This window comes from Triticum aestivum, chromosome 3B, assembly GCF_018294505.1.
Source record: "Triticum aestivum cultivar Chinese Spring chromosome 3B, IWGSC CS RefSeq v2.1, whole genome shotgun sequence".
NCBI lineage: Eukaryota > Viridiplantae > Streptophyta > Magnoliopsida > Poales > Poaceae > Triticum > Triticum aestivum.
The window spans coordinates 394,827,735-394,855,356 of NC_057801.1; the positions used below are offsets into that span (position 1 = coordinate 394,827,735).

A 27,622-nucleotide genomic window follows, 5' to 3' on the forward strand; every position below is an offset into this window, starting at 1 on the left:
TTACGTTGTTTGTCTTCGTCTTCTCCTTCCTCCGTTCTCCCCCAAACCGCGAGACATCAGCAAACCCTTCTCCAAACAGAACTCTCCGCTCTCGCCCGCACCGCGCTCCAGTTCCCGCCCGCAGCACCATGCTCATCGCCACCTCGTGATTCCTACTCCCCGAACCCGCACCCAGAATTCGCCATGGCGGCGTCGGAGCGGGAGGCCGGCCTCCTCGCCCGCGTGGCCGCGAACCACCTCTTCCTCGCTCAATTCGAGCCCATGCGCGCGGCTCTACTCAGCCTCCGCCGCCGCACCGATCCCGATCTCGCTGCAGACTTCCTCCGCGCGGTGGTCGCCTCGGGGGGCCGCGTCCCTGGCGTGCTCTGGTCGGCGCTGCCCGCCTGCCCCTCCTCCTCCCACCTCGCCTGGCTCGCCGCGCTTGAGCTCGCTGCCCTCCCTTCCACTCCCAACCCCGAGTCGCTCCGCCTCAAGGCTGAGTTTCTCATTCTTCTCCAGCCCATCGCTGATGACCCTGCCACCGGCGTCGATGCTCGGGGAACGCTCGTGAAGCTGCTGGATTTGGGGGTGGCGAGGCTGAAACGCGAGGTCGACGGCTATGGGGAACCTGTCGAGGAGGTCCCGGTCACCGAGGAGGATCTGAGGGGGTTGTGGGGGGTGGTCCTCGACAATGCCGAGCTGTTTGACGCCCTGTGTGCGGGCGTTTCGAGGCAGATCGGACTGGACTCAGGTTTTGGTGTAAATGTGCTCCTGTCGTTGCGACGTAGCGTGCAGCTCGCCCACTTGGACGCCATGAAGGCGCTTGTCATGGCTGGTGACGTCGAAAGTGTTACTGGGCATATCCGGTTCCTCTGTTTGGAGAATGGTGTAGAGGAGGACAGTTATAAGTAAGCTCTATTGCAGCACCTTTTGTTAATTTCTAAATACGAATCCGGTCATCATTTCCTGTGGAACATCTCGACATATGTTCGATAAAGTTGCAAGCTAAGACTTTAATGGACATCTCAAGCTGGCATGGTGCGGTTGATTGTAGCTTTAGGTACAATCTGTATTTGTGTGATTGCCCATTAAGAATCCGTGAAACATTCGAGCTAAATTACAGCCTTGAGTTAAGGTCCATGTGTATGTCATGGATGATCTTTTGTAGTCCCATTCCATATCAATGTCTCGATGAAAACAGTGAGCCCCTGTACTCTTGAGGTAATCTATGTTGGTACTGGAATTTGCAAATTACAAGTTTTTAGACATGCTTGTTTACCATCACTCATCATGATAATAGTTCAATGGGCGCAGCAAATATAGACCAGGAAAGTAAGATGATATACTCTTACAGTGACTAGTGAACTGCTAACCACCAGGTGTTATCCAAAGCAATGTTGTCGAATTTTAATGTAGCATCACCATATTTGCGTTTGTCATTTCAGATTAACATGTTCAAGTGTGTGGTGATAGATTTGGATATGATCAAATGTTCAATATTTTTTAATATAATTTCTTTTTGCAGGGTTGTCCTAGGTGATGTTGTGAAAAAGGGTTGGGAAAAATCATCAAATTATTTTGGAAAATGGTTTGAATCGCGTAATGGAATCATTACAATTTATGGAGAAGCACTTCAGTCAAGCAGTCCCCAGCTTGTTCAACTAATTCAGGTAAATGCAAAATTTTCATTCTTACTGGTATGGTTCTTCCATTGAAGTAGGTTACCACGAATTTGGTTGCCTGTTCATTTTTTATCAGACTTCCATTACCCGTTGATGACATGTGATCATCTACAAGAAGGGAAATTTGATTTACTTTTGTAGCGCACAGAAATTCAAGATCATTGAACACTCTGAATCCCAGATTCTGAGCTTTATTCCTTCATCATTATTCTGTGCTTTAGTTGAACAATAAATTAATGCCGGTGGCCAGTTGTACCTTCCCGTGTTACTTCCTTCTCCATTGTACCTAAGAACATCCACATCTCTTATCACCTAATTTAGGTGCTAAGATGGACGCATCAGCTCTCTCTGTAATAATTATTTAGCTTCTACCCTCGCATTTGTGGCTGCGTACTATAGACCCAAAGTGGTCGGACCCTTCGCTGGACCCTGCGCAAGCGGGAGCTACATGCACCGGGCTGCCCTTTTTTATGCTACTTTATCTATCTCTCCTTTAGATTCTACCCAGGATCATCTGATGCGGATGCTCTAGCATATTGCCAGTATTTAGCTTTTGGAATGGTTATACATACTTGGTTTTAGATGGCTGATGCTAATATCTTTTTTTTTGGCTACCGATACCAGATCATTCTGGATGACATTCTTTCTGAAGAATTTGAAGACCACAGTATCTCTGATGCTCATTGGATGCCTCTTCCTTTCAAGAAGTTTCTGGAAACATTGTGGTTGGAGAGGGATGCTGATTCAGATGACAGGACCATTTTGACCGAAGCTATAGTATCCTGCAAGAAAGATCTGTTCCACTATTCTCGACTTTCTGGAAAGCATGTCCTTGAAGTTATCATGGAAACTGCTCTATCATTAATTAAGAGAGAACAGCTTCAAGAAGCTGTTAATGTATGCTAGTTTTCAGTGGGATACTGCCATTTATTTATTTGTGGATCTGCTATGAGCACTGCAGAACTGATTCTGCTAGTTTTCTGCCGCATTAACTTCTGGCAAGTTGCTTTCTGCAGGTTGTTTCTTTATTTCCCCTTCTCCAGCCATTGGTTGCTGTATTGGGTTGGGATATTCTGAAGGGTAAGACAGAACTGCGGAGAAAGTTAATGCAGTTGTTCTGGACAAGCAAATCCCAAGCTCTGCGTCTACAAGAATATTCACATTACCGTGCACAGACGGATGAGGTACTTCCTTTTCTCTTGAATCATCTTGCCTCTATGATATTGTTTAGCAAAAATATGTGAAGGATTACAAGTTTTCTATTGGCAGACATCCTGTGAGGAGTACCTATGTGACCTGTTATGCTTTCATCTGGATCTTGCATCCTTCGTTTCCAGTGTGAATTCTGGGCACCCTTGGAATTTGAGGAATTCATTGTTATTCTCCCAACAAGAGCAAGATTCAGTTGTTAATGCAGAAACATTAGATCCTTTTGTTGAGAACATGATACTTGAGCGGTTAGCTGTTCAGACTCCCATGAGAGTGAGTTCTCTTATCTGAATTTGTGATCTCATTTTTTTTTATGGTTCTACATGTGGCCATATGTTTATCAGTCCTTCACACCTTCTATGATTGCCTCATGTACATTTTGGTCTCCCATGTTGGTTGCAAAACATTTGGTTTCCTAGTTGATAGTTTGATGCTCTTCTGATTTATCTTTTTACTTGCAGGTGCTGTTTGACGTGGTCCCAGGAATAAAGTTTCAAGATGCAATTGAGCTTGTTGGTATGCAGCCACTTTCTTCAACAACTGCAGCTTCGAAAAGGTTCACAACCAACTTTTTTTTGAGACAGTGCAGGAGTGCTGCATGTAGATATATTAGGATATGAAAAAAGGTCTTACACGCACGAGGGGAGTGACCGACAATAAGTTTGAAAAAGTAGAACAAAACCACACTGTACACTCAACAGGAAAAAAATAACCTCCTACAGCTAAAGCCGCTCATCTTGCTAGCCCCAGTCAAGCTTCATGATTTGAAGTGTGTTGCACTACTCGACGATATGAAAGTGTCCTTCACAACCATTTATGACATCACATTTTTAACTGCTATGTTGTATTAACATCGTAAATATCATCTTCTTTACTTCTATCATTCTATGCTTCATGTTTCCTGCAAGCATAAAGATTTTCTCTTCTTTAGTTTTTGACCTGAGCATTCCTGAGGTGCCTTCTGCTACTTTGGTAAATGCCGTATAACATCCCCCCCACCCCCAACAAAAAAGCACACACGCAGAGGGAGAGAGAGACAAGAAAACTCGCGGGATTGTTCACTGATGAATTGACACTATTGTTCTCGTGAGCAGTTTATTTCATGTGGGCTTCTTGTACCTATGGCAGGATGCATGACATCGAGCTGATGCACATGCGATATGCTCTACAGTCAGTTGCCCTTTCTTTAGGGGAGATGGAGAAGTGTGCAGGTGATGGGAATGAGCACCATTATCACATAGCTTTGTCATATTTGAAGGAGATGCAAAATTTTATGGAGGCTATCGAAAGCACTCCACGAAAGGTTTGGCTCTGCTTTGTCATATTGATATTTTCAGGAGTCATGCTAGAATGCTAGTCTTGAAAGCTTCAGAGAAGTCGTCAGTTGAACAGTTAAGCTTCATTGGGCTACTTTCCTTTGCAGATTTTCATGGTCAGCATTGTATTATCATTATTACATATGGACGACACTATCAAGTTGCCGCAAGCCGCCCCCCCAGAGTGTTCTGTCATTCATGATTGCTGTGATAGTAATACTGAATCTGAAGGGAAGAACATGGTGATATCTTTTGTTGGACTTCTGCTTGACATACTTCGACATAATGTCCTATTTAAAGGCCCTGATATGGATCAGTTGCCAAGTACTGGTCTGTCACCTGCTGGCAGGCAAGCGTTAGAGTGGAGACTCAAACATGCCAGCCATTCCATTGAAGACATGGATTGGCGTCTATCTGTTCTACAACGCCTCCCACCTCTGTCTGGGCGACAATGGAGTTGGAAGGAGGCATTAGTTGTTTTACGTGCCGCTCCTTCAAAATTGTTGAACGTGTGAGTTTTCTGTTCTGTACATTGGTTTCTTACTGTATTTTACTTTATTCACTTTATGCATCCTAAGATCAGGCTTTAATGTGGGCTCTTTGCGCATTACCCAGTATAATTACCTCACATATTTGTTCACTATATTGAGGTCACATGGTGGTAAATATCACTGTTTATTCTCTGTGCTTCTTGTGGAACTTCTGTAGTTCTCTCTCCCTGTGTGTGTGTGTGTGTGTGTCACATGGTTGTGGAGTTCATTGGAATTCTTGACAGGTGCATGCAAAGGGCAAATTATGGTATAGGAGAGGAAGCTGTACAACGATTTTCTTTGCCTGCTGAGGATAAAGCTTCTCTTGAATTAGCTGAATGGGTAGCTGGTGCATACAGAAGAGCATTGGTATGCCTTTTCTTGCCTTTTTTTTTGTTTCTTTATTGGTTGGGATGAAGTGATGTGGTCCCCTTTCTTGTCCATGCACATATAGCACATAGAATTTTACACTTATATAGGCTCTTCCTCTCCCCCCCTCTCGCTCAGCAGAGGGAAGGAGAGATGGAAGGGGAATGATTGGAAGTGTGGTAGTGGCAGAAATTTATGATTATAACTTATAAGTGCCAGTCACAGAAGAAGTAGCAAACTCTCGGCAGAGGGAAAGAGATGTAAAGGAATTGAGAATGTTTGACTGCAATTCTAGGATGTCACTTTATTCTTTGACCGGACAGAGTGCATATCAAACCATTTTGCAATGTACTCATATTAGAATTTTTGGATAGGCAGATATACAATCTTGTGATCTGCTATCAATCTACCTCAGGTGAATACTTGATTGTGGCAGGATCGAAGGAAAAATGACAAATGGGTTCTGTGCAGTACCCCCACTTCATTTTTGCTTTCTTCAGAACAATTAAATGTCGTTTGATGTTACAAAATATTTAAGGTTGTGTCAAACTTTATGTTTCTTATTTCCGTGTTTTATGCCCAGGTTGAGGATGCTCTAAATCGGGCCACAGACAACCCAAATGTTGCACGCGAATCAGATATTTTGTCATTCCGTGCTCAGCTTGGTCCTTTAACTATGGTCAGGATTTTAAATCATGATCTGCATTTGATGTTGTTAATGATAGGTATTTGTAGTATTTGACCTGACAATAAATCTGAACTGTCAGATTCTGCTTTGTATTGATGTTGCTGCAACTTCTGCTAGGTCAGGGGATATGTGTCGATTTCTTCTCGATGAGGTAAGCGTTGACTGTCATGCATTTCTACATCTCGGGCACTCACTTTTTGTACAGTATCTATTCCATCCGTTCACAAATATAAGATGTTTTGGATATATCAATATGGACTACATACGGACTGAAATGAGTGAACAAACTCACTAAAACGTGTCTACATACATCCGATTCAGAAAAGTTAGAACATCTTATATTTGTGAACGGAGGGAGTAGTTCATTGTGTATATCTTCACTCCTGCTGTTATACAATTTCTGGTGAGAAGATGGTTTTTACTGATAAATTTTTGGAGAGCTTCCTGTAACTATTTTTTGTGGAATTAATGAATGATAGGCTCTCCTTTCGTTTTTGCCTTGTATGATTATGTTGCAATCTTCCAAATTTGAATTTTTGGATTTCTTAGTGATTGATTGGGTCATAAACACGGATTGAGTCTCGTCCTGCATTCCGTACTAGTGCCCGTAAGAACACTACCCGTCTGGTCCACATTCCTAGCTACCCACCACCCACGCCTCATGACGCCATTCCCAGACCTGGGTATCTGGTGACTAACCAGAATGTACTTCGCCTATCTCTGTGTTTTGTCTTGTTTAATTTGGCATCTGTTTTTGCTACCAGAAAGTGTGTATGCTATCTTATGCCATCTATGTCAATTCTAGTTGCACAAGCTAGCCAAGATCAATTAGGTAACCATATTGCTTTTAGCATAGTGCCATAGTGTGTGTAAACTGTCAATCTTGTAAAGAAAGTGTAACCTGATGTTTTCTTCTTCTCATGTACAGGCTACAAGTTTGTTATCTGAAATATTTCCAGGAACCTCCCCAAAAATAGGTCCAACTTATTGGGATCAGATTCAAGAAGTTGCTATCATATTAGTGATAAAGCGCATCCTTCAGCGCCTCAGTGGCATTTTAGATCTCGTGAGTTTTTTATTTTCTTGTGCCTATCAGTAAATCATGCATGGTTCATTTTCATTATTGAATTTCTTCCTCTTGTGTACCATTTGTTTATTTACTTGAGCAAGATGTTTGCGAGTCTTAACGTACAATTTCAGCATTGGAGGATGTATCAAAGGCCTCTCTCAGTTCATTACATGTTCAGTAGCATAATCTAATGCCGTACTCTTTTCTTTATAAAACAGTATTTGATTATTTTTATGGCTTTGATTTTAATTATCATACCAAAGAAAGATATCTGTGTATTTGTTTAACAAATCGACTTGACTATGTAGTTATTTTTTAATACCTAATGCATACTTTTTGGTGTCATCTAGGAAGGTCGGCCATATCTTCAAGTAGTTTTTACCGAAGTGAGTACCTCTTTGTCAACTGAATCTAGCAGAGTTGGACAAAAGCAACGTCCACTTGGACTCCTGCATCAGATGATTGATGATGCCTTCAGAGGAAAGCGTCAGTTCTTGAATGGTAATGCCTACTTTATTCAGTTGAACTGTAATTGTTGTTGCGATTATGTTCTAGAGACATTTCTGAACTCTTCTATTTCAGGTAAACTTCACAATGTTGCAAGAGCTATTGTTGATGAAGATTCGGATAAAATTTACTCAAAAGACGGTACCAAGTCAGAAAAAAAAGATGCTTTGATATCCGAAAAAGGTACAGTCCTTGGTCATGGACTTAGAATCCTGAAACAAGCATCTAAGACTGACCCAACAGCTTCAAGTGTTCCTGAAAGCAGTTCAGACCACAAAGGTTCTACAAACAGATACTTGGGTCATGTATCTACCAAGCCGTCGACATACTTATCAAACTTCATAATATATATTGCAACCATTGGTGACATAGTTGATGGAACTGACACGACTCATGATTTCAACTACTTCTCATTGGTGTACGAACGACCAAAAGATGTAAGCTCCTTCACACGCTGGGTAAAAAATGTACCGTTTGTCCTTTTCTTTTACTTCTTCCAAAAATTACATGAAAGACCATAGCAAATTGTCCTCTTTAGAATGACATTTACTACTAATAACTGGAAACGGAGTGCTGGTTGTATTTGTAATCACCTAAAACAAATAACTAACACCTCCGCCCCAAATTAGTTGTCTTAGATTGTCTAGATACGGATGTATCTAACACTAAAATGTGTCTTGATACATCCGTATCTAGACAAATCTAAGACAACTAATTCGGGACGGAGGGAGTACTTATTAAGAAATTCACTCCACCTACATGTTTACCAAATTCAGTTACCCTATAATTCACTTACATAACTCATCCCCATATTATTGAAAAGGGGAGGATAGGCAGGAAGAACTACCTATATTTAACTTCAAGACTGGGGATTTGCACCCAAGGTCTCAACCAGGGACGGAGCTAGGAATTTTATTTGAGGGGGCCCATACATAAGAATTTAGTGGTCAAATTCACAAGTCCACGTACTACTTAGGGGCAGTTTAAGATTATTTTTTTACAGCATGGGGAAGCCATAAGTGGATGAATAAGTTCCCATGGCTTCTAGTATTTTGATATATCTTTGGCTGAATGTGGAACCTCATGGCTGAACAAATTATAAATAAATACTCCCTCCGTCCGGAAATACTTGTCATCAAAATGAATAAAGAGAGATGTATCTAGAGCTGAAATATGTCTAGATACATCCCCTTTTATCCATTTTGATGACAAGTATCTTGGGACGGAGGGAGTATTAGTTATCACTTGTAGGTATTCGTGGGATTTTGTCTATGAGCTTAGAGCATCTCTAATCAATCCCCTATAATTTAGAGAAGTTAACGGCCGAGTATCCTTTAGAGGAGTACATTTGCTCTTCTAAAAAAGTGTCGTTTCTAACCGCCCCCCTAAACTTAGATTAGTAAAACTTACATTTGGCTCATACATTTCGTCAAACAGTTGCTATGCGCCTTCGTGGCGGGCGGCGACGATGGTGACCACGCTGGAGTCATGAGTCTTTGTCCGCTGCCGAACGCATCACACTCATCGCACGTTGCCTGCCTCATCGTGTTGTTGCTCACTGCCGCATGCGCTGCTTGTGCTCCCTGGGTGGATCCCGAGCCGCCCGAGTGGCGGAGCAGCCTGGGGTACCCGGAGGGGCCATCCGCTCCATCCTCATGCCGCGCTTCCTCCGGTGGCCGGACCGTGAATCCGCCATAGCTGCCGCCGTCAAGGCCAGCTCCCGTGTGTCCGGCAGGTGGTCGTGGCCGTGGACGCCGCTGCCAAGGCCAGGGACAAGATCGCGCAAAACCTCCTCCACCGTGGCTTCGCCGGCTCCGACTACGGGAGGAGCATGGCCGGAGACGATGGAAAGGACAAAAAAAGAAAAAAAAGATCAGCGGAATCCCGCTGTAATCTTGCCGGAATTTGGTGGCGGAAGGTCGACGGGGCTGCGGGGTGTCGGCGGTGGCCGGCGGAGGCAAGGATGGCGGCGCTGGAGTGGATGCGGCCGAGCAGGGCAGAGCGGTGGGCGAGAATGGAGGCAAAAATATTTTACTCCACGGGTGGGCGAACGAGTATCTTTACTCCTCGGGGAGGCCGCGGAGGATAAATTACCCTCCTCTAACCGTTATAAGGGATCGGTTAGGTGCCAGTTAGAGGAGGAAAACAAAATCTATCCTCCTCTAACCGATATAGGGGATTGTTTAGAGATTCTCTTGTGTAGTAAAGTATTTGCAACCCACGTTAGTCTAGCTTGGCAATGGTCAACTCTGTTCAGTGTGAATTTCTTCAACAACATTAATACTACGTAGAGACCCTCACTGATCAGTGCAAGGCAACATTCATAATGTGGAGTATGGTTGGAGCGAAGGAGCTTCAGGCCTTTACATGGCAGTGGTCGTTGCGTTGTATCACCTTTAGATCTTTGATTTTTCTCATGTTTATTCAGTCACGCGCTAAGCACCGATACGGATACGAGTATCGGTATCGGGCCGATACGGATGCGTAAATTCGCTATTTTGAAAAAAATGCCAACACGGGGATATGTTTTACTATTTTTTTAAATAAAAAATAAAGTATAGAAGTGCATTCAGAATGTCAATTGTGACCTTTGTACATGCATGGATTCCATGGCTCCCTGTCTTCAGCGAATGTGCAGAAACTCGTAGCTACTCAAAGCAACATGACTACACTAGTTACATTTCCATTTAGTGTTGTCCCCTCCAGGTGATTTCTCTATAATTGTGACATGGCTCCACAATGGTGCCCTTAGATTCGTAGGTACAGCACGAGGTTCAGCAGGAGGAGCCATCTGGGGGAGATGAATATGAGATCTTCGGAGGAGAAAGAACAGGAGATGAGCTTGGCTGGGCAGGGAGGGGGCATTGGTGAGGAGGAGGAGCGGCTCGTCGCCGGCTAGCCACTGCCGCCGCTGGTGCTGGGTGAGCAGGCGCCGCCTGGTGTGAGCTTGGGAGGGAGGAAAGAAACTGGGAGGGAATGGATGGGGGGCATCGGGGTACTAGGGTTGCTGGTTGCCTCTTTACTGGGCTTAGTGGGCTCTTAAATGGGCTGGGCCGTACCCAAGACGTATTGGTTGGCAAAGTATCGGGATTGTTTTAAATCATTTCTTCACGGATACTCCATGCATACGTATCTCGGGGGGGAGGGGGGGGGGGGGGGTATCGGAGGCGAATCGGTATCAGATACGGTATCCGATATGGATACGCTGGTTGACTGAAGTATCCGTTTCGAGCGCGGTACAGACCATGTTTCGTTGGCTTTGTAAAACCTTTTCTATCTTAATATACATACATGCAGTCCTCCTGCATGATCTCCATTCTTGATGATTTCTGGTCCAACCTGAAATACTATGCATCAAACCACAATACATTTCAATTATCATGCCGTATACTCTTCTAATTCAACATCCTTTAAAATATTGCCTAAAAAGAACGAGAAAAGACTAACTGACACATTATATTGGTGAAGACATAAAGTGCAATGTCATTTGTATGAAGTGAACCCCTTTTAAGAAACACAGGGTAATTACTGTTCAGTGTCATTGTTCATTTTTTAATGTGAAACTACGATGGAATATTGTTTACATTCAGTTTCTTTTGTCTTGCTGTTATTGTAGTCCAAAGTGGATCGAGGATTATTTCGGACTAATATAATGTTCGTCTGCCATGCAGCTTTTAACTCGTTTAGTTTTTGAGCATGGAAGCACTGATGCAGCTGCGAAGGTAGCTGACACAATGGGTGTGGATTTTGTGCACGAGATAATATCAGCTTGTGTGCCACCAGTTCTTCCTCCACGAACAGGACAAGGATGGGCTTGCATTCCTATTTTGACCACAGTGTCCAATATTATTTCTGAAAACAGTTCAACAGTTCCAAAGTCCCTCCCCCCTGATCAAGGATGGAGTCCACATGATTCATTGTTGTCTTCTCGCCGGGATCCGCTGTATCCTCTTCAGTTAAATTTAGTGAAGCATTTAGCCCAATTATCATCAGTAAGAGCAGTCCTGGCATGTGTGTTCGGAAGTAGCATACTATCTGGTGACAGTGAATCATCTCCTACTTATGTGAAAGATGCAATGCAAACCACTGAAGTTGAGAGGTCATTCTATGAATTCGCTCTTGAACAATCGGAGAGGTAATGAATAGTCATTTTGCCATCATGTCCCAATCAACTTCACTTTGTAAGCATCTAAGTTACTTGCAGATATCCAACTTTGAACCGGTGGATACAGATGCAGTCTAACCTTCACCGGGTATCTGAGTCTGCCGTGGCAGTTAAAACTGAAAATGAAGTCGCCGTGCATCAATCAAAAGGAAATTTTTCTATTAAGCGAGCTCGTGAACCTGACAGTGATGCTGAATCAGAGCTTGAAGATGTCGTCATAAATGGAAATGCCGCTTCAAGTACACTAGAATCCCCTAAACATGATGATGCTAAACTAGAGCCAACAGCTTTTATTTCTTTTGACTGGGAGAACGAAGGACCATATGAGAAAGCTGTTGAGAGGTAGCAGGATTTTACAAGTTTTTCTTGGCCACGCCTTTTGCTCTACACATAATGAGAGTTTCTCACTTGCACTTGGCCATTACTTGTTGTGATAATTTCTATGTGACAATTAAACTTGCTTTGTCTCTGTAGGCTAATTAATGAAGGAAAACTAACTGATGCTCTTGCTGTATCCGACCGTTGTTTGCGCAATGGAGCGTCTGATAAATTACTTCGATTGCTCATTGATCAAAGGGAAGAAAGAAGTCTAGGCAAAGGACAATTCCGTCCATATGGTTCCCGTAACTTGGGGAATAATACTTGGCAGTATTGTTTGAGACTGAGGGATAAAAAACTTGCAGCTCAGCTTGCTCTTAAGTATGTCATGTCATTTTCGTTCCAGCCTTATTAGTACAATATAAACCTTTTGATTTTGTGTAGTGAAGGCATTCTTTCAGTTTTAGTATATTTGATAGATGTCCATTTTGAATGCATCACCGTTGCTATATTTTTGTTCTCCAGATAGGCATATTGAGTTACTGAGTGCATACTTTCATTTCTAGGTACCTGCACAATTGGAACCTTGACGCTGCAACCAATGTTCTAACTATGTGCATCTGCCACTTACCTGAGAATGATCCTATGCGGAGTAAGGTAGCTTGACTTGCATTTATTTACATTTCAAGTTCACACATTGTCTTGAAAGGTCATATGGACATATGTTGTTGTGTGCCTGGTCAAGTCATGGCTTTACTTAGTCTAAAAAAACTGTGATTTCATTTATGCATATCACCTAACAGATATTCTGTCCAAGCCAACACTAGGTAGCTCTTGCTGGTTTGTCTTGCTATCTAACTTTAAAACGTAACAATATGTGCTTGACTGTGATCGTGTCATTCTATGACACAACCTGTTTAGTTTGACGCAACAGGTTCAGTTTCTCAAAACTTAGCTTTTACGACCTGGTCTAGCATTTCTTGTTTGTTATTGTATAATCCCACCACCCATTCCTGGTCATCTTCAACTCAAATTTAGGGTGCCTATTATTCTTAATATATTGATACCTAAGTCCTATGTATCCATAATTTTTTTTATAATTTTTCTGTGTCATTTTGTAGCAGGTGCTACACATGAAGCAATCTCTGCAACGGTATGGTCATATTATGAGTGCTGATGACCATTACACCAGATGGCAAGAGGTAAGCCAATCAATGAATGTCATATGATTTTGATCTTCCGTCCCACTATTTTAATTTTTGTGACAACATAGGCTTCAGAATTGTTCCTTAAAAGTATGTGTCGTTTTTTGTATCGAAGTTTTCCATGTTTAAACTTGACTGACATTCAAATTACTAGGTCGAAGTTGATTGTGAAGATGATCCAGAGGGGCTAGCACTTAGGCTTGCCGCCAAAGGAGCTGTATCTGCTGCTTTACAGGTCGCCGAAAGTGCCTCTCTGTCAATCGATTTGCGGAGGGAACTGCAAGGCCGCCAGCTTGTCAAACTTCTTACCACTGATCCACTTAATGGTGGAGGCCCAGCTGCGGCATCACGATTTCTATCGACCTTACGAGATTCCAATGATGCTCTTCCTGTTGCCATTGGTGCCATGAAGTTATTACCTGACTTGCGCTCAAAGCAGCTTCTTGTATGTTGCCAAATCTGACAAGAGTTAATTGTACTAAACTTTTCTGACAAGGATTAAAGTAATACTGATTAATTTTTTCAGGTGCATTTTTTTCTCAAACGTACAGTTGGGAATTTGTCAGATGCTGAGATTGCTCGACTTAATTCATGGGCGCTGGGTCTTCGTGTTCTTTCCTTATTGCCATTGCCATCACAACAGCGTTGCTCTTCTCTGCATGAACATCCTCAGTTGATTCTGGAAGTACTATTGATGATGAAGCAACTCGAGTCTGCATCTCTGGTATTCCGTTTCAACTAATTTTTTGCATGTCAACTCTCATCCTTGAACTTTTTGGGACAACAGAAATGATTCTCTCCTTAGAGCTGCTGCTATACTAGGAACATGTCAACCTACTGTGCTAATGGAAGATTTCTTCTTATGACTTCAGGTTTTGAAAGAATTTCCATCCCTGAGGGATGACAAGTTAATCATTGCTTACGCTAAGAAAGCAATCTCTGTCAATATCGATTCTACTCTTAGGGAACCACGACAAACCATCTCTGCGGCAAGAGAAAAAGAAAAAAAGGCTGCCATACCAGCTAAAACAAATTTTGTGCAGAGTTTTGGCAACTTTCAGAGAGAGGCACGTAAAGCATTCTCATGGGTGCCCCGCGACGGCGGCACCAAAACCCCTCCGAAAGATATCCCTCGGAAAAGAAAGAGTTCAGGCTCAGGTGATAGATCCTCTTGGGAAGCGATGCCTGGTGTACAGGAGGAGCAGACACCTGTTTACCCTTCTGAAGGACAAGATAGACTTCCTTTTGTTTCTGCTCCTGAGGAGTGGGTGCTTACCGGAGAGCCTGATAGGGATAACACAACTCGTTCATGTCATAGATATGAATCCTCTCCAAATATCGCACTATTCAAGGTGTGTTGTTTGCTTATCAGGCTTATCTTTCTTCGAATGCTACTGATTTATAAGTTCTTATCCTGCATTATTCTGGCTTATCCGTAGTCTTCTTTTTTCCGTATTATGCATCAAGGGCAGCTAGTTGGTATCTTTGAATTATTGACCTAATATTATTTCCTGATGTGCCATTTTTTTAGCGGTTAAGTTGGAAATACTGCTAAATTGAACTTGATTTTAGATTAATTTTCTTTCCTACTTATAAAGTTTACAGTTGTGTGGTCGTCCGTTCACTCCTATGTCCCACCTCTTCCTCTCAGCTCTGTCAAGTGGACCACGTATAGGAACCTAGTAGGCAGGTGGGTGGATTAAAAAATACTGTATTAAAAAACACCCCCTTCACTCATCCTCTCTGTCCTGCTGCTGCATGCCTGCACCGCATGGCCTTCCCCAATCTCCTTTCTTCTGCCACATACTTTCCCGATCTATATGCATCTGCACTGTCACTATTAGTACATTCTAATCTTGTTCAGCCGATTATTCCCCTCATTTATGTATCGTTCTTGTCATCGGCTTCCCGTCACGCTCAGTCTCCACTGCCAACACTTGCTCGCTGTCATCGGAACAATGCCGAGGTGTATGCAGTACGCCCGACCAACGCGCCCACTCGTCATGAGCATAGCGTGGAGGCAGTACCCCTTGCTAATCTACTTGCTCACACTCATTGGACGCACTCGCGCAAGAACTGCTCCCTTCCTCATGAGGGTCGAGCTATGCCCCTCTATGTTTGCTGCAATCTAGGTGCAGCACCGTATCTTCAGTTTTCTCTTCCCTGCTTCCTTCACATCTTGACAAAGTATACCTTGTCTAATCACACCCATTCGCCTAATTGGTTCCTGAACCCATTAGATTATAGCTTAATCAATTGCAGTTCATTGCTGCAGTGGAATGTGTATGCATGTGACTCTTCCTTGCACGATGTTTGAATTTCTTGGACGTTCTCTACCTAATGCATGCAGCACAGACATATATAGGTCTTTCCTGGTTGCTTGAGAGCTCAAAAAACTCGTTTTGTTGCGTTCGGTGTGTTCTAGACAGTATGGTTTTATCTCCATGAACAGAGAAATTAGGGCTTCCTGCCAACGGTTAGTACACATGTGATCAGAAATTGGGTTGGGCAATTCAGATTTCAAAGTGGACATGAAAAATCTTTTTTTTATGCTACACCACTTGAGCTTTTACAAAAAGAACTGTATATGTTCCAAGGAACAATTTTCAAAACAGTCATCATAGAACTTACGGTAAAAGGTTTACGATTGGAAGATACTTTCGATGTGAATAAAAAATTGTACCAGACTATCGTCACATGTTGACCAAGTGGGTTGCCCAAATTTTCGCCGCTAAAAAAATATATTACTTGTATATTGTAGGATTCTTCTCCTTCAACATGAGAAATTCATCCATTTTTATATAGTAATAGTAGGACTCTTCTAGAACATGAGAAACACATCCTTTTTTCATACTACAACACGTGTTTCGAAAAAGAAACCTGCCTTATATTTATTCTCCAGTATTTATGTGAGTCCATCTGCTGCCACATTGCTTTGAAAAAAAACCCTTGTATGTTCCGTTTGTCGACCTATTCATAACAAAACTCATTTAAGTCCATGAGCTCAAGCAGACCTTTTTTAGTCCAATATCTCCAGACTCTAGAGTACCAAGGTTTGTCATGTCTGTAGACGGTACATATCACCTTTCATGTAATTAGATTACACCAATAAGCCTTCGGGCCATGGTCAATATATAATCAGAGTTATTAAAGTGAATTAATTTGATATATAGCTAGATTAAATTATATTGTGTCTCATTTCTCGTGGTTCCGTAGCGCAGCACGGGCATCTTACTAGTATTATTGAAAAAAAGAATGAAGTGTCAATATGAAGCAACTTCTGAAGTGTACATAAGTGATAGTGTCAATTTTCTGTCATCTATTTGTGTAATTCTTTGTGAACCAAATTCTAGGCATTGCTTTCACTGTGCACTGATGAGTCAGTAGCCGGAAAAGGTGCACTTGAACTGTGTGTTACTCAGATGAAGGTTGTGCTAAGCTCCCTACACTTGCCTCTCAATGCATCTATGGACAATGTAGCCCGGGCTTATCATGCAACGGAAACTTATGTGCAGGTATGAAAAAGAACTAGCAGCATGGTACTTTTGAGTATCATAACTTGGTAGATTAACATCAATGACATTTCATCAGGCAATCTCTTATGCAAAAAATCTACTAAAAAAGCTCACCGGGAGTAGTGATTTGTCAAGTGGCTCTGAAAGAAGTAGAGATGCTGATGATGTTTCTGTGGACGCTGGCAGTTCAAGCACTGGGGTCCAACATCAAGATGAGCTGTCTGATCTCCTTGCTCAAGCAGATACGTGGTTAGGGCGTGCTGAGCTTCTTCAAAGCCTGCTGGGATCAGGTATTATTGCATCACTTGATGATATTGCTGGCAAAGAGTCTTCAACTAGTCTACGTGACAGGCTGGTCAGTGATGAGCGATACAGCATGGCTGTATATACTTCTAAGAAGTGCAAGGTGAATGTTACAATTTGTTTCTGTCTATACTTTATATTTTTTCATGACAGTGATAAGGTAATTTAATGACGCGATCAATTTCAGATTGATGCTTTTCCAGTGTGGGTTGCTTGGGGCCATGCTCTAGTTCGAATGGAACACTACGCTCAAGCCCGTGTGAAATTTAAGTAAGAGAAAACTCTTCTTTGTTGTTTCTCACTTTCTCTTATAAGTGCCTGCCTGCAGAAGAAATGGAAGATTTAGTTACAAATACAAAAGAAATCAAGGAAACAAACAGATAAAAAAAACACTGCCTTATCATTTAGTTCTTCCAAGTTCCTTATCGTGTAGTGACCTCGCACTGGTTGCTAAATGTGTATAGGGTTGCAGATGGAGTGGTATGCTCTCTTAGTATAGCTGTCTAAGGATATGTGAAACCTAATGGTTAAAGTAAAATTTCTTGCATAAAATTGCACATTTATTTTCTGCAATCGTCCTTTTATCATTATTCGTTAGAAATATGGTGAAATAGGTTGATTTTCGTCAATTTTTCACAGCGATAAGCAGGCTAAAATTGTTGCCTACAGATGGAGCATTGGAAAATTTTGTAGGAATTTGGTATTGCTTACATCCAGACTGTCAGATATGAGGTTGCAATAGCTGACCTTGGGCACTCTGAGTCGTTGCTTTATCTTAGCTTGGTCAATGACTCCATCCTTGAACTTGTTAACCATGGTGATACTTTCTGTTGTACAAATCTTCATTTTTATTGCATTTCTTTTCCAGGCAAGCTCTTCAACAGTTCAAAGGTGATGCGCCTCCTGTTGTCCTTGATATCATTAACACAATTGAAGGGGGTCCTCCTGTTGATGTTTCTTCTGTCCGCTCTATGTAAGGGATTAACATCAATTGTGTTTCATCTTTTGAGACTTCTAACAAAATGTTCTTTGCACGGAGCAAAGTAAAATTGCCTAAGTTATTCCTGTCAATGAATCGTCATATTTATGATGTATATTTCGTACTCCCTCCGTCCCAAAATTCTTGTCTTAGATTTGTCTAAATACGGATGTATCAAGTCACGTTTTAGTATTAGGTACATCCGCATCTAGACAAATCTAAGACAAGAATTTTGGGACGGAGGGAGTATTTATTAACTCAGCAGTTAACCTTTTTTGCTAGACTTGTTTCTTTCTCTAGTTCTGGTATTAGTGCTTGAGGTTAAGAACTGGTTGGTAGTAGTGCCCCTGAACTGAAAACTTATTTACCAGTTCCCTGGCATTATTAATTTCAATCAAGAGATGTGGTTTTCCTCTTTCTAAGTAACTGCTATCAAACTGGCATTGCAGGTATGAACATGTAGCAAAAAGTGCAGCAACCATCTTCGATGATTCCCTTTCTGCTGATTCTTATCTTAATGTTCTATATATGCCATCCACATTCCCACGATCTGAGAGGTCCAGGCAATCCAGAGATTCTCTAGATAGCCAATTTTCGTCTGCTAACTCATACCTTGAAGATGGTCCTCGCAGCAATCTTGATAGCGTCCGATATGCAGAGTGTATTCATTACTTGCAGGAAGTAAGATTTGTCCTCCTTCAAAGGTGTTCCTATTTTTCTTTATTAGCTCAAACTTTGGCATACAAGGTTTACCCTAGAGTTTTCTTTACACTTTCTAGACTCTGCGTACCTGTAATAACCGAAAGACCTAAATTTTGTTCCTGGCATCCTGCTCATCACTGTGATGACCATTTCTTACAGTGGCAATTAAAGCCACACACTTGAACCCTGTTTCAGGTTTTGGTTTGCCCAAGTCCTTCTGAATTTATTTCAGGATTGTATGGTTGCCCAAGTCCTTTTGAATTTGTGATTAATGGTTTCTTTCGGATACTTGCAGTATGCTCGCCCACAAATGCTTGCTTTCATGTTCAGGCATGGCCATTATGCAGAAGCATGCTCTCTATTCTTTCCATCCAGTGAACCAACCGCAGAAGGGGAAACATCTTTGTCTTCAGTTCCTCGGAGTGATCCTTTAACAACTGATTATGGGACAATTGATGACCTGTGTGATCTATGTCTTGGATATGGTGCTATGTCTGTATTGGAGGATACAATATTGGCAATAACTCAATCCCCGACATATCATGACACAACTGTGATTCAGTACATGAACACTGTTCTCACCCGCATTTGTAACTACTGTGAAATGCATCGGCACTATAATTATCTTTACAACTTTCTGGTACTATCATCAATTTTTCCTTTGCGTCACTTCCTTTGGAGTCCACTGCTTTCACGCTAATTAATTTTTACATTGAAACATGGTGTATCAGGTTCTAAAAGGTGACCATGTGGCTTCTGGCCTTTGCTGTATTCAGTTATTCATGAATTCAATGTCCCAAGAGGAATCTCTGAAGCATTTGGGACATGCCAAGGTATTATGATTTTCATTATCAATGTGTTACAAACATATAATTCATTAGTTGGTCTCTGTGCAGCTCCGTTACATACTTACATATGACACTTTGACAATATAGTTCAGTCTCGGTAAATATCATAGTGTTCCCTTACGGTTTCTGTAACTGCCATATTTACCAAATTTAATATTGCAACAACTTCTAGTCTCTACTCTAGAAAAGGTCACTCGACATGAGTACATATTTACATGAAGTCATGAATTAAACATAGAACGCTGCTAGCACATACATGGTACACAGCAACCAGCCTAGCGCTGTGCCAACTGAACCAAGTGAGATAACTAGGAAATAATTCTCGAGAACAGTCACAAACCACTGAATCATGGTTTCTCGAAGAAATAGGCTTCTTGAGCACCACTGAATCATCAATTATCGACTGCACCAGTGGCGAATCCAGGATGAAAATAAAGGATGGGCTCAATTCACTAAGCTAAATTGAGGCGAGAAGCAAAATTTTATAAAATTCTGTAAGAATTGTAGGTCTGCCACTTGCTATAACCCATGAACCTATAAAATTTCAACCAAAACTATGATCATATTTGGCCCGCACAAATAAAATAAAAATTAAACACACTAACTACAATATTGTTCACTTAACTCTTGTTCTGTTTGTAGCTTACAGCTGGTCATATTTTTGGACGAATTTGTATGCTATAACATGAAGTACCTCCAATATTTTTTTGTAATTGTTGCCACTTCAAAATGATTCTGCTAACATTATGTACTTCTGCACACATATTCAATGTGATTTTCCCCCTTAATTCTGGCGTTTTTTATTATGAATTGAAAAACTTTTATCTTGTTCTGCTTTTACCTACCATTGCATTGTCAGACATCCTTGATATTTTAACCAAAAAATATTTATGACAAGTTTATTGGTGGGTCGCGTGCTATTGCAAACTGAGAATAGACGCTACGATATGTATTGCCAGTGCTTGACCAGTAGATTTTTTTGAAATGTTCGCCATTAGCTATCAGGGGCAGTTGACAACGAAAATTTTAATCTATGGTTCCAGTCCTCATTGTTAGAGTTGTACTCCCTCCATCCCGAATTACTTGTCTTAGATTTGTCCAGATAGAGATGTATCTAACACTAAAACGTGTCTAGATATGTTAACAGTGCAATATCCCTATTATTTACCAAAGTAGGGCACAACATGGCTTTTACCTCTCCAAACTCAGTGTTGATATATGTTAGCCGTGCAATATCCCCATTGAGTTGTTTGGGGTCCAGCTCCCTTCGCCTGGAAAGACGAAAGGGGGTCATTGGTACTTACTACATTGTTTTAAGGCTCTGATACCATGTGGTAAGTATGCAGAAATCACCTTATACAGTAAGGGGATACTACACGGGTAACATATATACAACTCAAACACTCATATACTCGTGTGGGCCGTCTTTGGCAATAGCAAGCCATGATGCCCATGATAAGTGGAGTGTACCTCTGTCTCCAGCCAATCTTTCTCTATGCCTTTGCTTCTTGACACCTACGGCCGACGAATAGCAAATCGATGGCAAACTGGGGTTTTCTGGCCAAATTAGAGGGTAGATGGAGCCTACAACAGAACAGCAACCAGCTAGGCTACCGCAGACAAACAACTAACCAACTGTCGACAGAACCAGCTAAGCAGCTAACTTGAAAGTAGTACAAAGCGAGCAGCAAAGATTTCATAGGACCACATCATGTACATCATTCCATTAAACACCTGACATAGGATACGTGCAGCGTTGTGATAAGCCTCATACGGATATCGTCTGTGAAGCGAGGCGGAGCGTATGGAATTGACGGCGATCGCATGGGAAGGGGATGTCCTGCTAGCAGAAGCATGTGCACTGGAGACAGCCAAGGGAGGAGCAGCACGTGCAGGTGGCTGGAAGGCGAGAGGAGCCTGCGGGGGCATGACGGGGATATCGAGAGGAGCCACCTGGCGCAGAGCTTCTAAGGATGCGGAAGCGGGGGCCATGTCGAGGGGAGGCGTCTGGCGCAGAGCTTCTAGAGAAGCCGAGGCGGTGTCACAGAGGGGACAGCAGAAGGAACAGATCTTGGCTGCTAATGCTGTGGTTAGATAACTAGGCTGTTGGTGTAGCATGTGGAGAAGCTGGTTCGGAGGCACTACGCCAGTTTGGTAGTGGGCTAGGGACGCGGCTCCTCTGACGTACGGCGCACACACTGACGTGTGGACCTGGACCCACGCGTCAGTGGCCCAATGTCAGGTGGCCGTACGTCAGGGGATCCGGCTCCGTGGGCTAGGTCTGATCAGGAGTCTCTCAAGTGGTTATTTTTTTCTGGCTAGTTTGTCTGTTACTAATTTTTTCCTCATAAAAATACACATTTCTCCATACAGTACCAAAAACAATCAAATTGAGTTGACCGGTTTGGCTTGTTTTTCTTGTTCGTATTAGGACTTTGGGCATGTATAATGTCCAGCCCACTTAGCTGAACAGGATCCCTGTAAATCAGCATTCCTGTAAAAGTAACTCAGTTACACAGAGAAGTAAATCTGGCAACTAGTTGCCAGTTCTCGCAAAATCTGAAAAAGAAATCATGGATACAGGTCATGCTAAAGCACTTGCACTTACAAAAAGAGCATCAAATAGTTTTACCATTTGCGACCTAGTAAAAAGTAGATACAATTTTAGGGCCGATTATATAGCTACGAATTTGTCTTTTTCGTACAGGTCACAAGAGGTCTTATTTTTTTGTTAACCTTTGCAGGGGCACACTGCAGATGATATAGCATGGCTTGCATCCACTAATTTGTGTAGCATTATACGGAAACTCATAAAGTGGTTTTGAATAATGGGGTGTAAGTGTCAACTAGTATGACACCATCCAGTTATACTACTTGTGACTCTTCTCTATAACACAAAAACTTGGTACTCAAGTGTTATGCTCAAATTAGACTCTTTAATTTAATGCATAGTTCAACCTCCAGTGTGCCACCTTGAAGAAGCACTTCTTGGAAGGGTTATGTATCTTGTCGTAACAATCCGAGCCAGCAGCTTTAGTCATATGAGGGTCTAGAAACGTTAGCAGTCAGTTCTAGATTTTGTACAACATGCAGTTTTTCTTTTTGTGCAATATTCTTAGGCCGCACATAGAAATGTAAACTTACAGGTGAATAGTGGAACCCTGTACTTTTGCAGTCATTTGACAGCAAAGCTGCTTTCTAATGCACTGATTTAGTAACATTATGCAAAACTACTTTTCATAGAGTAAATCTCAGGGAGAGTAAATGTGGTCTGCACTGCTCCATAAGGAATCTAAATAGTAGAAAACACTGTAAAAAAATCCCATGCTCTCTAGAAAAATATATGTTGAAATTGTTCCTGGATATCTTTGCACAACTTGCATCAACTAACTTTCAATGAAATACTCCCATGACATACATGCAGTTTGATTTGCCTCATCTTTAGTGCTGACAGTGTTACATTTGACTACTGTGGATGTTGTTTAAGCAAATCTAATTATTAAAAAAATACTTATAAAAATAGAATGAGTTTTTGGGTTATTTTGGACCTGACTATGCATACTTACATTGTAATTTTGAACAGTGGCTTCATAATAATTAATCAATAATGGTTTGGTGTGTTTCTTATACTCGGCTTCTTATGAGTGCAGACACATTTTGAGGAAGCCTTATCTGTACGAGATAGAACAATTGAGGCTACAAAATTGGTATCACGGACTGCTCGCAATAAGAGTGCATCGGAAAAACTAACTCGAGAGATGATAATGAAATTTTCTACCAGAGTTTCCTATCAGGTGAGGAAATTGTCAAGGAAGATAAATTACTGGGCGAACATGGTTTATTTCCCTTCTATAATTTTTTTTTGTCCATGTTTGAGACTGTTTCTCAGGGACCCAACTATCATTATAAACCGACGCGCATGTAGTTTTTCTAGCTCTGCACTCATTTGATGCTCAGTTTTAAACTTAGGTATGCTAATCGAGTTGCATATGTTGAAAACATAGATGGATGTTGTGAAGGCCCTCAACAGTGTAGATGGGCCTCAGTGGAAGACCTCCCTGTTTGGAAATCCAACTGATCCTGAAACTCTGAGGTTTGTCCTACTGCTTTGCTTTTTAAGGTTAAATATTTTTAACTGCTCTTGAAGGAGGGTACACTCCTACACATGTTATCTGAAAGATACACCCCTCCTGGACGATTCCTATTATTGCATGGTCATGTACAGTTCACATTTTCGCATCATGATTTAGCTTTAAATTTCCTTTATTGAGCTGTTTTAAGTGCCAATGAAGAATTATCTACTATAAATAACTATCTTGTTGTATTCAGATCAAAGTTTTGCTGACACTTGCAGGGATAACTCTTAAATTTATTATCTTTATGATCGGTATCATTACCGATCTTCGCTTTTCCTTATGCACCAGTACTTGACTAGTCCATCTTTTATTGCCTGGTGTGCTTATTTGTTTGACATAAGCTCATATTATCTGCAGGCGAAGGTGCATGGTTGTTGAAACTCTGGCTGAAAAGCATTTTGATTTAGCTTTTAGAATGCTTCATGAGTTTGATCTTCCAGGTTACTTATATTCCACATCCTATATACCTAAATAGCTCATCCCCACTATCTCTATTATCTCAACATGCAACACATGCCACCTCATCAAAGGCCCACCACAACATGCATGAGAACTATTTTTCATTATTAGTTGACCCCCACTAATTATTTTTATTTCAACATGCACACATAAGCCATGCGCACATATCACCTCTTCAAAGGCCCACCCAATATGCATGGGAAAAAAATTCCATTATATTATACTACCTATATTCAATAAATATTTTTCAATTATACAATAATCCAATACAATATATAATATGCATCTTTAGTTTTTTCATATATTATTAATCCAAATGTTTGATACAACCAAATCTTAATGAAATATATTGCAACAAATTCCCACCGCAACACACGGGGTATCATCTAGTTTATACTCTTAATTTTGCAGAATTAATGTTAAAAATTGATGCTTATTTGGGAACAATGTTTGGAAGTAGGCATCTATATACTCAGAGTTACTGACAGACCAATTCTTTTCAGTTGTGGATGTTTATGCCGGTGTAGCAGCATCCCTCGCAGAGAGGAAAAAAGGTGGCCAGTTAACGGAGTTCTTGAAAAACATAAGGGGAACCATAGAAGATGATGAATGGGATCAGGTGATGTGTACTGTTTTTTTGTGTTCAGCCTTCAGCTTTGCTTATAGCGTATCAATCTCAGAAATAATAATATATTCTTGTAGTAGATTGTATTGTTCATGGGAGGATCTTTTGGAAGTTTGAGTTCTGCTTTGTTGTTAGTTACCTCATCAGATGCGGAACTAATCTGTAGCCTATGTAGATATGCACGATGTCATATACTCATATGACATTATTTGTGTCTGGAGTTCACAACTTCCAAAGAGTCACATATCCGAGTTATCGCTAGTACTCTATAAATTTCATTGTATATCCAGTTATATTTCTATGTTCCTGCATGTTTCATCGGGCATTCAGGAAATTCAAGTATCACAGTACAGAATGTGTAGATGATGCTCCATATTTTCTTTTGCAGTAGAAAAATGGATATGCTGTATCTATTTTTTTTTGAGAAAACACAAAAGCTTTGCTTTTCATTGCATAGAAGAGTCGTTACAAGCCCCAAGAAGGACACACCCGACGTACAATAGCTCAAGGAAGGCCACAAATAACACACAACACAATGCCCCTAGAGGCGACTTCCTCCAGGAGCAAAGCCCGATAATTTGAAACTTTAACACAAGATCCTTGTTTGATTGATTACTGTATGGGAATGATCTTGGTGAAACGCTCTTCTGATCTTTTCGTTCACTTTTTTTTAATAGGTTCTGGGTGCTGCTATAAATGTTTATGCTAACAAGCATAAAGAAAGGCCAGATCGACTTATTGACATGCTAATCAGCAATCACAGGTATCGCTTATTCATAGCAAAAGAACTACTCAATTGTGCCACTACATTTCATGTGGAAGATAACTCTTTACTTCAGCCTTTCTTGCTAAAGTGCTATAAATTTCTTTATGGTACCTGTGACGTGGTGTTTTTTTAATTATATTTAAGTGGTAAACTGTGAACGTATTGCTTATCAGTGATTGGTTACCTTTTCTTGCTTTCTTGGGCATTATCATGTAATTTGCTCCTCAAGTAGGGCAGTTAATTGATACTATAAGGGAAGTTCAAACAACATTCTTTAGTTTGGATTTCTTGCACTGTAAACTTAGGATCATGTCAGCAAACTGAAACTTCTATAGTTACAGAAGTGATATGTTTATATGCAAACAAAAAAGGAGCGATCGAAGTTCATAGGTGTGATCACTTTTATATCATGCCTTAACATTATACCTATTCCACTATAGTCATCCCTAAAAGTCATTGTAGCTAGTTTGTACACTGAACCTGCATTCCCAGAATTGTTAGACACTGCCACCAAGCAGCACAGTGGGCACCTTTAAGTGTTACCTCAGACATGGAAGCACATGATTATGCATTATGTGTTTGTTAACTTTGTACTTGGAAGTTGTTTCCAGATAATTTGAAGGCACGCAGCTGAGAGCACGCCTTCCTGGGTGAAAAATAGATTTAGCAAACGTCAAAAAGTTTGGAAAAATTTACATGTGCCCATACATTTTCATGGAAAAAGATCAGCTTTGTGTCATGTATTAAAAATGAAGTTTATTGCTTGAAAATTTGCTTTATTAGAGCACTGAATTAAGATAATTTGCTCATTGGCAAAAATGTTGCTCTTTTTCCCCATGAAAACCACCATCAGATAGAAACTTTAACATGTACATGCGTGAACTTCTAAGTATTTGGCGAGAATTTACTGTTCGTCCCAGGAGCACATGCTTCAGGGAGTCATTTTGCCGCACCCTCTTTCTCACCTTTCTGAAAATTTCCTAATTTCTACAGGAAAGTACTTGCTTGCGTTGTTTGCGGCCGTCTGAAAAGTGCATTCCAGATAGCCTCACGAAGTGGAAGTGTAGCTGATGTTCAATATGTTGCCCATCAGGTCAGCCATCTTCCACAGATCTACATATGGTTGGCACTTAATGATCAAATGAATTTTGTGTTTTCCTTTTTACCTGCATCCATTACAACAAGGGGCCAACTAATGCGCACCAAAATTAGTTCTAGTAAATAAACGAAAATGTACCAATTTGGTTCCTTTATGTTTGGGTCAGATCTGTTTTGGTCCCTGAACTTTTCAGTGTTACTCCCTCCGTTCCAAAGTAAGTACATCAAATTTGAACTAAATCGGTTGGCCGCTGTACTTATGTAGTTATTGACAAGTGAGGCCTATCGGTTGGCCGCTGTTTAGAAGTATTGATTTGGACCTGTCTTCAAGTCGAATAGTATACTTGGAAAGTTATGACACTTAACATGTGTTACCTCAAATTTGAGGGACTGATTTTGAAGACATCTCTCACATATAACTGATGCATAAATGAATCGAGGGAAGTGAAACCGGTGCCCTGTGCCCCCCTTATCTGCAATTTGTTTTGTTCTCTTTTCTGACTTCCGTATTCTCCTTTCACAGGCATTACATGCAAATGCATTGCCGGTTCTTGATATGTGCAAGCAATGGCTGGCCCAGTACATGTAACTGTAATGTTCTGACTGCCGAGGGAGAACTTAAATTAGTACACAAAAAAGGGGGTTTGCACCAATGAGCAGAATTCTTCTCTGGGCCAAGCGAGTTAATGCAGAGATCAAGTTCAGAACAAGAAACACCCCCCCCCCCCGGGGTGTGCCGTATGTGCATGCCCGGGTGTACATGTTTTTGGGTGAGTGGCTGCTGATGCATTTGCACATGGGAGCACATGCATGCGTGATGTGTGGTGTAAATTTTGCAGTTCCATTGCCTCCATCACCAGTGATGGATAATTCCACCATGAGGTATGCAAAACTCAGAAAGGCTAGTCGCTACTTTAGTCAATGTTTCTATGAGAAGTTTTGGCTGATCTTGATTCCTGATCTTGTGGTTTCTTTTTTTGAGATGCACATTTGTATAGCAAAATAGTTGTAGATGCAGCATGCACTTTTTAAGTAGCAGCTTGGAACTCTTGATTTTTAGCTCATGAGAAGAAAAAGGTCAGTCTTTCAGCTAGTGCTTCCCCTGTGCAATTGGAGTATTATTATGTTTGGTGGTACTGTCGATGGTTTTGTTT

The 27,622-nt window shown here is 41.3% G+C and overlaps 1 protein-coding gene across 3 annotated transcripts; it reads left to right on the forward strand.

Annotated features, from left to right (window-relative positions):
* On the forward strand, nt 1-27,622 carry LOC123070034 (uncharacterized). 3 transcript variants are annotated; one of them, XM_044493044.1, is made up of 36 exons: nt 1-887; nt 1,505-1,649; nt 2,286-2,558; nt 2,678-2,845; nt 2,931-3,143; nt 3,332-3,426; nt 3,999-4,173; nt 4,294-4,697; nt 4,962-5,085; nt 5,669-5,764; nt 5,853-5,924; nt 6,702-6,839; nt 7,193-7,343; nt 7,425-7,786; nt 11,021-11,484; nt 11,554-11,856; nt 11,989-12,213; nt 12,399-12,489; nt 12,954-13,034; nt 13,192-13,482; nt 13,564-13,761; nt 13,910-14,389; nt 16,391-16,552; nt 16,629-16,958; nt 17,043-17,125; nt 17,724-17,828; nt 18,284-18,515; nt 18,832-19,176; nt 19,268-19,369; nt 23,035-23,178; nt 23,389-23,477; nt 23,878-23,960; nt 24,483-24,598; nt 25,282-25,367; nt 26,364-26,463; nt 26,992-27,622. In XM_044493044.1, exons 1-36 carry the CDS (start codon nt 184-186, stop codon nt 27,055-27,057), a joined length of 7,296 nt encoding a protein of 2,431 aa, XP_044348979.1. In that variant the 5' UTR covers nt 1-183; the 3' UTR covers nt 27,058-27,622. The 3 variants fall into 3 exon arrangements, with proteins under 3 accessions (XP_044348979.1, XP_044348978.1, XP_044348980.1); XM_044493045.1 differs by having other exon boundaries at nt 2-887; nt 12,957-13,034; XM_044493043.1 differs by having other exon boundaries at nt 7,193-7,786; nt 12,957-13,034.

Excerpts from the sequence above, each read along its gene's own strand:
- LOC123070034 (XM_044493043.1), top strand. The coding sequence starts at position 184 with ATGGCGGCGTCGGAGCGGGAGGCCGGCCTCCTCGCCCGCGTGGCCGCG. Across the intron at positions 12,214-12,398 it reads GCAGCTCAGCTTGCTCTTAA|GTACCTGCACAATTGGAACC; the intron begins GTATGTCATGTC and ends TTTCATTTCTAG. Across the intron at positions 23,179-23,388 it reads CTACCAGAGTTTCCTATCAG|ATGGATGTTGTGAAGGCCCT; the intron begins GTGAGGAAATTG and ends TTGAAAACATAG.